The sequence below is a fragment of the Curcuma longa genome, chromosome 11 (genome assembly GCF_044706935.1).
Source record: "Curcuma longa cultivar G26 ecotype Majalengka, Jawa Barat chromosome 11, ITB_CL_G26_1.1, whole genome shotgun sequence".
Lineage (NCBI taxonomy): Eukaryota > Viridiplantae > Streptophyta > Magnoliopsida > Zingiberales > Zingiberaceae > Curcuma > Curcuma longa.
In genome coordinates this window covers 6980289-6993076 of record NC_133871.1, presented here as the reverse complement: position 1 = coordinate 6993076, position 12788 = coordinate 6980289, and the positions used below count along the sequence as shown (strand labels likewise).

The 12788-nt window shown below is 37.8% G+C and overlaps 1 protein-coding gene across 1 annotated transcript; it reads right to left on the bottom strand.

The window, feature by feature from the left end:
- Positions 1-346: 346 nt before the first annotated feature.
- On the bottom strand, positions 347-12590 carry LOC141838577 (kinesin-like protein KIN-13B). The gene is made up of 12 exons (XM_074726089.1): positions 12334-12590; positions 12051-12245; positions 11654-11818; positions 11443-11550; positions 10347-10424; positions 10192-10273; positions 2318-2477; positions 1953-2255; positions 1655-1873; positions 1133-1574; positions 994-1059; positions 347-916 (listed from the first exon to the last, which is right to left on the bottom strand). Exons 1-12 carry the CDS (start codon positions 12487-12489, stop codon positions 737-739), a joined length of 2154 nt encoding a protein of 717 aa, XP_074582190.1. The 5' UTR covers positions 12490-12590; the 3' UTR covers positions 347-736.
- Between the last annotated feature and the right edge of the window lie 198 nt (positions 12591-12788).

The following is a 12788-nucleotide window of genomic DNA, read 5'->3' as shown; positions in this document are numbered from 1 at the left end:
TCGTAAACCCTATCGGAATTGCGAAATAGCCGCAACCCTAAGAATTTAAAACCTAACCAATGTAATTAAGAAATTAATTATTTTTATTTTAAATAATGATTTATCAAATTTTAAATCCGCATCAACAATTTATTTTATTTCTAAAGAATAATTTTTTTTATTGTATGTAAAATATTTTTTGTAATTCAATAAAAAAAATATTATTTTTAAAATTTTAAAATTCTATTTTAAACTATAATGCTTCAATTTCTATCAAATATATGAAATGTAAAAAAAATAAACACTTAAAATCATAAACAAAATTTGTTTAACTAATCTTCTGATAAATGTAATTTACGCTCAGGAAACAACAATTCCGAATAGATTTTAAGTAACTTTTTAAAACTTTTAGATAGGACCGAACATCAATAAGTAGTGTTCAAACATCATCTCGAAAGAAACAAAAAAAAAAGGAAGAAGATGAATTAAATCCCATTGCTACCTCATAGCAATTTAGCGGGAGAAAATTAAAAGGAATAAACAAACCGAAACCAAAATGGTTTCGCTTCAAAAGCTAACAACAATATGAAATAGCCAAAGATACCGATTTGCCCCAAGCTTTTCAGATCTCTTGACAATCTGCCTGCACTACTCTGATATTTGAAGAACTACCAATCTTGGCACTGTACCATAGTCCATATCTTATCTTGAAATTGTACCTGGCAACTGTTCATCCATGCCCTTCCTCAAATAAAGATCAAGGGGCAAGAGATGAAACAAGCACATGTTTCTCAGTCAAATGCTTTTGAAAATTAGTCAGACGAGCCTGCAACTCGACGATTCCAGCAGCCTTCTGTGAGAGAATGGCATTCAATCTAGTTACATATTCATCCAGCTGGTTGCCAGGTTGATATGCTTCATCCAAAAGTCTCATTTCCTGTTTATAATGTAAAAAATCAAGAAAGTTAAATGACCCAAATTTGAGTATATTATATTCAGTTTGACAGATCGTACCTCTCTGACAATGTTCAGCGTGGCCTCCACTTGTCTTCGATGAGCCGTCACTAAATCCTCTTCTTCCTGCGGTTATATCATGTAGAATCTTATTAGGTGTCTAGGAAAGAGATTTGCATTTTGTTCTAAATATGCTCACCTTCAAAAGCTCAGCTAGTTCATCATCGGAATCAAAAGAGTCTTCGTCAAAGACATCCTTCCGTTTCACTAGGGAATCAACCCCCCTCGCCCTCCCATTTGTCGGCAAAACAGTGTAAGCCTCTGCCTTTCCTTTCCTCAGAGATGGTTTTTCTTGCTCACGTACATCCTCAGAGTAATTAAACATCTCTGCAGTTGTAGAACTTCTACTGTTAACCTGAAAATGGTTCGCTTGTGAAGCTGTTAGAATGCCATCTTCTCTTGCACTGGAAAAAGAGGATTCATTCTCAATTTGTTTGGACCATCCGCGTTTGTAATTCTCACTAGCATCGGCATTGTTTCCTTCAGTTTTGGAGAAAGATAAAGGAGCAGCAACTGATTCTCTTAGATTGGTTGTCGATGAAAGATCCTTCTTACTGTTTCCTTTAGAGAGACTCTTCACCCTGCAAGAGTTGAAACCGCTTAGCACTAAAAGGAATTAGTGTATTATAGTTCCAAGTAACGCAGTTAAATAATCCATCACCTATCAGCATATCGCAGAGTATTCAAAGTGTGTTCGCATGAGCCTGAATTTGGAGATATGCATGATATCATCACTGTGCGTGAGTCACCAACGAATGAATCCCTTAGCACTTCAGTTAGCTTACTCCCTCTGAAAGGAATATGAACCTGGTCATTGTCAAGGGCCCGAATGCATTCCTTCAATGCAAGCAAACTTTTGTTGATCTCAGCACCTTCTATTCTGGATCAGAAAAAGACTAAAATCATTGCATTGGAAAAAAATTACTTTCGTTTGTAATTATATTTTAAAAAATGGTTACCTTGTCTGCTTGTCATTATCAGTGGTATCTGCACCTCGCTCACTTCCAGCAAGGTCTATAAATGAGAGTTTGCCACAAATTCGAGCAGGCTTTGATTCATTACCATCTACTGATTTCTTAATGGCAAGTTGAAGTATGGCATGAGAACGGGACGATTCCTCATTTGCTCCAGTTGTGCCAGTACTCCTGGTTGCATTACCTTTTTCAATGAGGTCCTTTATGGTGTCGATACTTGACACCCTATACTCTTGCAAACCTACTATGCAAACCTTCTGCTTTCCATCCTCTCTCATGCAAAGCTTCCTAAAATAAACATGTTAGCGTGAAGGGGGAAAAGCATTTTAAAATAGAAAAAAATATTAGACCTTCGGTCATTTAGCAAATCAAAAAGCTTTCCTCCATAGATCTCAAAGAAGCTGACGAACAACTGGAAACCTTGGTTTCTATATGTATGATGCATTAGCCTCAGAATATCTTGTGATGCTTTAAGAGGTAGTGGGTGCATAGTGTATGTCTTTCCACTACCTGAGAAAAGGAAGGTACAAAATTCAGCCAGTCAGCCACTCAGATCTAGAAGCAAAAGTTTAGATTATCAGATTGCAATAATCACAGAAATAGAGAACAAACGACACAATTAAGCATATCAAATGGAAAAATGTACAAGCACAGTTAGCAAATAGAAAATACAATGCATGGAAGGGCTCCATAGAAACTATGGGAATTTAAAAGAATATCAAATACCAGAAGGTCAAAATTTCAAAACTTGCACAAATTAAGCATGGACGAATTTAAATGGAACCAATAAGAGCAATATTGTGTGCATAAATTCTCAGGTCATGGCAAATGCTAAAATTGTTTTAGGGCAGAAAAAGAATATTTAGGTTAAGGTCACAGGGTGAGAAACTAATTTCAATATGCACAATTTTATTTTTTAACTTGAAGTTTAGAATTAAGAAATAAATAAATAAAAACATTTCAAACTACTATTTCGTTAACATTTCCAGTTTGTTCAGGAATGACAGGCTGTACAAGAGATGAATCCCAAGTATTTGGGGGCAACTACATGGATCTTATTCCACCATTGGGCTCAATGTAAGGGTATCTTGGTAGTGCAATGTAGTCTTCTATCGAAAGTCAGTTAAGATCAATGATAAGGTTTTTGAAATATTTTTTTAGACAAATTTCATAATAAAAAGAGCTCAAAATAACTGAGGAAAATATGAAATGAAAATGAATATTATCTATTATCTATCAAAAGGTTGTACATATATCAAGATAATCCAAAACTTTAAAAATTATCAAACCGGAAAGTAATCATTCCATTATTGATATCTGATAAGTGTCAAAACATAGAAAGAGCAAAGACATCATCTGACTGTCACAACTAATGCACAAACATGCTAAAGATCAAAAAGAAAAACAGCTGAATGGGCAATGCATGTTCGTGCACAATTGAATGGTCAAACAATTTTAGCTAGTAAACGTCTACCTGCTACAGTAATAGAGAACTTTTTTACAAAATGATGAAATGCAAATTATAAAATATTTTAGACAGTAAAAAAAAAGTTAAATTTCAAATTCTGTTCTATTCATGATCTGATTTTGGCTTCACTTAGAGAAAGCAGGGACAGTCATGGAGATGGTGACGGCAACAATAATGGATGATGAACAGGTGATGACAATTGGACAATGGAGAAAAGTAAACCGGCAGAAGGTGACAAGAGGCTAGCGTCAATGCTAGTGCAAAGGAGATGATCGACATCGATGATACCACACGTCGGTGCGTGATGTCGAGGGAAAGGGGTTGGATGGAGAGGATGTTGGGAGGAGGCAATGGCGCAAGTAAGGTGGCAGAGATGCTTAGTTGCCCTTTAGGCGGTTGATGATGGTCCAATCAAGAGTGGTTGCTTAGTTGACGATGGGTGCGGTAATCCATGACATTGTCAGTCAAAATTGAAGAGCAGGAGCTCGAGTGGTTTGTGAAAAAGGAAGCTGACATTGGCAAGGACCGGCAACTTAAGGAAGGCAATAGCATCAATAAGAAAGGAGTTGTTGTGTGGGCAATGGAGGTTTCTTTTGAAGCGATAGGAGTGTAGAAAGAAGCAATGCATGAAGATAAGGAGGGAGAATGTGGATTAGGTTAGATATTGTTCAAAGGAGCAAACATGGGACAAATCATGGATGAGGGTGGCATTACAACCTGAGGACAATGGAGAAGAGAGGGATTAACTAGTACCGAGATTGAATCACTAAATTTTAGCTCTAATACAAATTAACACAGCATCAACATCAAATCATTGAACGACCAAGAAACTTTGATGAAATTAATGAAGTGCAAGGGATAAATATCTCCAAGAGAGAATAAAATTCACCTAGAGGAAACACTCTCTCACTCGAAAAAAAACTATCACCAAGAGAATTAAAAAGGAAATTTTATTACTTCAAAAATTGTCAAAAATACATGAGATCTACTCCCTTTTTATGAATTGATAAAAGACTCATCCTTTATAAAATAAAAATTAGTTCATCCCAATAAAATTTTTAATTGACTTTTTCTAAATCTGTGCAACCTTTTAAAATTCTCTCGCTATTTTATAAGAAATATAACAAACTATAAAAATTTAACAACTTAAACAATTTTAATTTTTTTTACTTGAATTTTAAAAAAGATTTAAAGTATAACTGCGTTAAATTGTGAAGGAAGAAAACATATTGTTTAAGTCATCACTAGCTCTTGAAAAGGCACAAATACAGCTGGCAAACAAAACAAAGTTGATTTCTTTAGGAAGAGAAGTTAGGAAAGGAAGACGGCCTTGCCTAGGAATGAAAATGCTTGTCCAGAAAAAGAAAAAGTTGTTAGTGGGAAGAAGCAAGCAAAGGTTGTTGTTACATTGATAGCAAGGGAATTCGATGAAACAAATTCTCAAAGATTGACAGCTGATTGGACATAAATGATGAATAGAGAAGTAGCATTCTGTCAATAAAAAGAATACCTGTGGAGGTCCATCATAAAAAGGCTTGATGAGGAGACACTGAATAGATCAAGTATAAAGGAGTTCCTTCTCAATTAATCACTCTGCATGGTCACAAAATTCCTTGCAATTATGGGTCGGGATAGCTTGTTTGAAGCTGCATCTGTCACTATGCTAAGATAGTCTCTAAGGCTGCGTTTGGTTTGAGGGACACGAGAGACAGTGACAGAAATACAAAAATACAGAAGACAGTAGAGACAGTGACAGAATATAAATTGTATCTGTCTCATGTTTGGTAATACAAAAACAGAATCTCTAACTTAAAAGACTAAGTTACCCTTCCTAACCCTATACCTAAAACAAAACTTTACCATCCGCGACCCAAGCTGCTGATCGACCAGCTGGTCGATCAGCTAAGTTTGATCGACCAACTGGTCGATCAGATTGCTCTGATTGACCGCTGGTCGACCAGATAGGCCTGATCGACCAGCTGGTCGATAAGCCTTAAGTGATCGACCAGCTGGTCGATCACCAGATCCCGTTGCTTGTTACCATATTGTTCAACCTCATACATTTGCTAACTAAATGGAATCTACTTTCAGAAGTACCTTTGCAGTAATAATAATATTACAAAATCTTTCAGAAACAAGATACATGATTGCTACAACAATATTTCCAAATTAAGCTCCAACCAGCTCTGATAAGTATCGTCTAAATCATGGAAAAGGCTAATCCTTGAAAGCATCACAATGACAGGCAAATAAGAGCATCACAATGTGGACTATAAAAGCATCACACGCTTGATTAATGCATTAAATTCATAAGGGCAACATAAACATATACCCATTTGAGTGACAAAATAAAGTCAAATTTTTAGTCACATTAACTATAAAACTTGACACTACTTAGTAAGTACATCCAAAGTTAAACTAATTATGAACATGACTTATCCAAAATAGCATAATTGATAGTGAACATGACTAACTATGGATTATAGCTCTAGCAAATGCACGCCTTTGGTTCTCAGTTAAACTCCAAAAGGTTATCTGCAATTGAGGATTCTGCGAGAACTTAAGCCCCACTAGAACTACTTCATCATCGTTGAAGCCAAGATCTTGCAGGGTTTCACCAAGCTTCACCTCCTCATTAATCCCTGCCATAGCTTTGGCAAGAACTTGGACATGCTTTCCCTGTTGCTCCACAGCAAACCTCACAGTTTGAGCCAACTCTTGGAAGATCTCAAATTCTTTTTCCTTTTTTTTTGTTGAAGTAAATTTCCGTTGAATTCCTTCACTTGATGAAGTCATTGATGCATTAGATTGAAGTGGAGAGTTAGTTTGAAGTGGAGGGTCACTTTCAAACATATCAACATCATTGACAAAATCATTGAAGTGGAGAGTTATTTCTTCATTCTCTGTATCTAGCTGCTCAGCTGCATCATTTCCACTGATAGCATAACTCCCTGTTGCTCTATGCTTTCCAAATATTGTCCCCAAACGAGTGAAAAGTGGAAATGGTTTCCCGGGAGTGTAGAACCTCAGTGGATGTTGCTACAAAAAAAATATGCAAAACATAAGTGAGAAATAAGATGCATGCATGTATATCTTGCAAACATAGTCATAATAGTATATGAAACCTTAATCCAGAACTCTAGAACTTGTTTGCTATCCACTTCCACAGTTTGTTTCTCATCATTCCATCCAAACCCACTACAAGCAAGCATGTCTGAAGCTGATTAGTATTTCTCTTTCAGCCTTTTTTGTTTGTTCTTACAATGTTTAGTTGTAAACCCAGATCCAGGGAATTTTTATAGCAAGCTTTGGAAAATGCAGACCAGTAGGCGACGGCGGAAGATGCAGACCAGTAGGCGGAAGGTGCCTTTGACGGGTGCGAACAACAAAATTGTCGTGTGAAGATGCAGACCGAGGGTTTTGTGGGTAAAATGGGAATTTAATTCTTCTGTCTCCGTGCAAGTTGCGGTGTCTCCAGTTTTAGGATGGATACGAATTTGGGTTGCATGGTGACAGAGACGGAGACAAAACTTTAATTTTTGTACCTGTCTCTCAAAATCAAACGGGACAGAGACAAAAAATCTAAACTGTCTCTGTATTTATGTCCTGTCCCTCATTTCCAAACGCAGCCTTGTGGGTAAAATGGGAATTTAATTCTTCTATCTCCGTGCAAATTGTAGTTTTAGGATGGACACGAATTTGGGTTGCATGGCGACAGAGACGAGACAAAACTTTAATTTTTGTACCTGTCTCTCAAAATCAAACGGGGACAGAGACAAAAAATCTAATCTGTCTCTGTATTTTGTCCTGTCCCTCATTTCGTCTCCCCCGTTTGATTTTGAGAGACAGGTACAAAAATTAAAGTTTTGTCTCCGTCTCTGTCGTCATGCAACCCAAATTCGTGTCCATCCTAAAACTGGAGACACCACAACTTGCACGGAGACAGAAGAATTAAATTCCCATTTTACCCACAAAACCCTCGGTCTGCATCTTCACACCGCAATTTTGTTGTTCGCACCCGTCAAAGGCACCTTCCGCCTACTGGTCTGCATCTTCCGCCGTCGCCTACTGGTCTGCATTTTCCAAAGCTTGCTATAAAAATGAATGAAAAATTCCCTGGATCTGGGTTTACAGCTAAACATTGTAAGAACAAACAAAAAAGGCTGAAAGAGAAATACCAATCAGCTTCAGATATGCTTGCTTGTAGTGGGTTTGGATGGAATGATGAGAAACAAACTGTAGAAGTGGATAGCAAACAAGTTCTAGAGCTCTGGATTAAGGTTTAATATACTATTATGACTATGTTTGCAAGATATACATGCATGCATCTTATTTCTCACTTATGTTTTGCATATTTTTTTTGCAGCAACATCCACTGAGGTTCTACACTCCCGGGAAACCATTTCCACTTTTCACTCGTTTGGGGACAATATTTGGAAAGCATAGAGCAACAGGGAGTTATGCCATCAGTGGAAATGATGCAGCTGAGCAGCTAGATACAGAGAATGAAGAAATAACTCTCCACTTCAATGATTTTGTCAATGATGTTGATATGTTTGAAAGTGACCCTCCACTTCAAACTAACTCTCCACTTCAATCTAATGCATCAATGACTTCATCAAGTGAAGGAATTCAACGGAAATTTACTTCAACAAAAAAAAAGAAAAAGAATTTGAGATCTTCCAAGAGTTGGCTCAAACTGTGAGGTTTGCTGTGGAGCAACAGGGAAAGCATGTCCAAGTTCTTGCCAAAGCTATGGCAGGGATTAATGAGGAGGTGAAGCTTGGTGAAACCCTGCAAGATCTTGGCTTCAACGATGATGAAGTAGTTCTAGTGGGGCTTAAGTTCTCGCAGAATCCTCAATTGCAGATAACCTTTTGGAGTTTAACTGAGAACCAAAGGCGTGCATTTGCTAGAGCTATAATCCATAGTTAGTCATGTTCACTATCAATTATGCTATTTTGGATAAGTCATGTTCATAATTAGTCTAACTTTGGATGTACTTACTAAGTAATGTCAAGTTTTATAGTTAATGTGACTAAAAATTTGACTTTATTTTGTCACTCAAATGGGTATATGTTTATGTTGCCCTTATGAATTTAATGCATTAATCAAGCGTGTAATGCTTTTATAGTCCACATTGTGATGCTCTTATTTGCCTGTCATTGTGATGCTTTCAAGGATTAGCCTTTTCCATGATTTAGACGATATTTATCAAAGCTGGTTGGAGCTTAATTTGGAAATATTGTTGTAGCAATCATGTATCTTGTTTCTGAAAGATTTTGTAATGTTATTATTACTGCAAAGGTACTTCTGAAAGTAGATTCCATTTAGTTAGCAAATGTATGAGGTTGAACAATATGGTAACAAGCAACGGGATCTGGTGATCGACCAGCTGGTCGATCACTTAAGGCTGATCGACCAGCTGGTCGATCAGGCCTATCTGGTCGACCAGCGGTCAATCAGAGCAATCTGATCGACCAGTTGGTCGATCAAACTTAGCTGATCGACCAGCTGGTCGATCAGCAGCTTGGGCCGCGGATGGTAAAGTTTTGTTTTAGGTATAGGGTTAGGAAGGGTAACTTAGTCTTTTAAGTTAGAGATTCTGTTTTTGTATTTTGTATTACCAAACATGAGACAGATACAATTTATATTCTGTCACTGTCTCTACTGTCTTCTGTATTTTTGTATTTCTGTCACTGTCTCTCGTGTCCCTCAAACCAAACGCAGCCTAAGAGGGAATTGTAGTGGCGAAGGAACCAATGTTGCATGGAGGCAGCAGAAGATTCCTTTAATAGAGGAGAGTTGCAAGCCGCACAAATGCAAAGGTCAAAGAAGCAAAAGTCTTACAGTGAGCAAGAGATGAGATAGGCAGATAGCAACCTAAACCAAGTGATACACAGTCCATGCAATGTGCATGTGAAAAAAAATGGGGTGTCCCATGAATTCTACCAAGCCCCAGTACGCAGATGTTGAACCTCAGAGACAAAGTCACCAGCTAATTTGATATCAATGGAGGGTATAGAAAGCAGAGCAAGAGGGCATTTCTGTTCATGAGTTAGATATGGGCATAAGCACAAGAGAGAGAGGCCAAAAGAGCTTCATGGTGGGAAGAAGCTGAATACTAGAATCTCAAGAAGAAAAGGAGGGTGGAGCCCCTCAATCTCACAAGGCTGGTGAAAACAACTTCCTGTTAGTGGTCATCTAAGGTAATGGAGAAGGTGCTTTGTAGGAGATAATAGAAGGATGACTGGAGAAGAAAATTTAAACCTGATACATCCAAAATAGGACTAAACACAGAATACTAATAACCTAACAACACTAACACTAGCAACCAATATTTTCTATAGTCATTGAAGTATCAGTTGTTTTACACATATAACATCCAGTATTTATAGGTTACAAAGAAACTCAAAGAAATATTCTCAAAGTAAAACAAAGATGCACAAGAATATGTAGCACTACTCTCATTCAAGAAATATTGATAAAAGGATAGAATACATGCTCATAACCCAATAAAGGTAAAGAAATAAAGAAACTTGTTCATATTAAATATATCGAGCATAACTACTACTTTTTAGAGTGATAATTAATCATCATACATGAAGCTACTGCTACAGTTGACAAATCTGAAGCAAATCCTACAACAGTTTCTTCGCATTAATTTGCTTCATATGTATTATATGCACATTATGGCTGAAAATTGCAAGCAATAAAGAAATTAACAGGAAACAATTATAGAAAAATTGCACTTACCTGTTTGTCCATAGGCAAAACAAGTTGCCTTGGTACGATTAAAGATAGCAGGAACAATTGGTTCAACAGTCTCATGATATACCTACAGAATAAAATACACAAAAAGGAGTTGGCAAAGAAAACTTTAAACTCGTGCAGTCTATTCTATCACTCACTTCTTCGTTTGAGACATTTTCATCCAGTACAGCATCAAACACAAACTCATGCTTCTCAAGATACTCCGTTAGGTCAACCTAAACCAATCAGAATATATTAGAAGATGTGAAGCATGATTCTGGAACAGTAAAGGATATCCAAATTCAAGTTTTCATTGTGTTGATAGTGTAGATATTTCATGAACTAAACATGTTGATGAAGAAAAGTGGAGAGAAGACTCTCACTATAGGCAATAAATAAATCTTGATTAAGATTAATACTAGATTAATGTGCAAACGAAGAGTACTCTTGCTTGAAATGAATATTTTTCACAATTTTCTGATTGAGACTCTCTTAGAAATACCCACCTTTTAAGCTTGAAGAATACCAACTTGCAAACACAAATCTCAGTGAGACAACAAATCTCAAAGTGCACTATAAGATAGCTGAATATCTATCCCTCAAAGTGAGTATGCTTTAGAACTTACTGGTGAGCTTGTCTCAATATTTTTCTGCATAAACTGTTAGAGTCATAAAAGATAGAAAAGGGAAAGGGAATCAAACTTACTTAAAAAGCATTATCATTTCTCATCTAGTTCTCAAATTTGGTAGCATTTTCTCAAGTTCTGCTATATATTTTATGATATTTTTACAAGTTCTAGAAGCTGAGTAAACTTACTGGTATATAAGGTAGGATCAGAAATATATGAATTTCTATCCTTTCTCTTCCCACCAAATTCTTTCTCTTCTCCTTCATCTCATCTCTTTTCTTTTCTGTCACTCTTCCTTTATTCTCCTCATCATTTGTTTCTACTCAAACAGGACTTTGTAGATGGAAAACAGGTAATAACTATATATTAATAAACTCAAAAAAGAATTTATTACCAACAAGTGATTTTTGGAAGTATCGACCATTAGGTTCCATTTGAGTGCAAGAAGACAAGTATTTGGATAGGTTATAAATCATCAACTAATTATGATATGTGTTTAGTATTACACTTGGAGCTGCTAGAATAACTCTGTTGCATGCATATAAAACATGTGTAGATTTTTGAATATGTGTGTGTGTGACGAAACTACTCTCTAAAACAAACAACAAATTCTCTTGAATATTACCTTGAGTTTTGTCTCATGAACGGTAAGCGAGTTGCAACCTGGTTCTATAGTGATGATATCATCCTCCTTTTTTGCTATTTCCTTTTTGTTAAGTGGTCTTTTTCTTACCTTCATTGAGATTGTAAGCAAAGGAGAAAATGATGAAAAAGCTAGTCTAAAATGAGGTGCTTAAAGACAAGTATCTAAAATGTTAAAAAGAAGAAACGCATACCACCACTTTGATTTTGGCAACTGAACTTGTTTTTTCTTTCTCGAATGGTGGTGGTACTATATTGCGGCTCAAAGGTCTGTTACTGGAAAAGCTAGTCTCCATGTCATCCAAGTTTCTCTCATGGCCATAACCAAGTGGTAATGCACCAAATCCCGCACCTGTCATCTGCCCACAACACAACAATTTAACTGCGCAAGTAGATCACAACAAAAATTGAATGAAGCAATACAATTTGACGAGATAAATTATATTGGGTAAATTAAGCTGCATAACTATGGATATCCTAGTCATAGCTCAAAGAAAGCTATCCTGCTAAGTAACAAACCAACACGAAAATGAGATCTCTAGTTGCTGAAGTGAGACAATTTGGAAAAGCAGAGACGAGAGAAAGGATTACTTCTGGGAGAAGCTCAGTGTCGAAGGAATGGATATCTAAGATCCCCGGACTGAGATCATTTGGGAACACTTCCTCCCCGTTCTTCCTCTGGCTCGAGGGCCGCGAAGATATCGGTGGCGTCAACGGCTCCGCCGATGATAAGAACTCCCCGCTCATCCCCCTTTGCATGTTCCTCAACATCCTCGAATATTCCACCTGGGCCGCCGAGAAAGATTCAAACTATGGAAAAAGAAAACGATACCCATCCCGACCAGATCGAAGTGGGCCGGCAGGATCCAATTACCTGCTGAGAAGCAGGCAGTCCGCCGAGCTGCATCCACTTGCTTGCGCCGCCCCCTCCTGCTTCAGGGAAAATCTGGTCGGACGAGTACTGCCGCTGGTGGAGCTGGCCGCTGGTTCGCTGCTGCATCTGCCTCCCACCGACAGCGGCACCGTTCATCCTGCCTCCGATGAGGGAGATCGGACCTTCTCTTCCTCGGCCGCAGCTCTCCCTCCTCGAATCGCCGCGAGATGGGCGCCGTCTACGGTCTACCGAGAGGAGCGGCGAGAGAAAGAGAGAGGAACAAGCAAGGAGCGCAAGCAAATGACCTGAGCCAAGCAAAAGCGAGAGTTAAAAGAGAATGGTGAGGGTACTGGCGAGAAACAACTCAACCTACCTTTCGCCTGCACCCCCGGGATTACCATCCATGCTATTGGAGGAACCCAAGTGGGTCCGGCGTGTTCGCAGAGGCTGGAAAA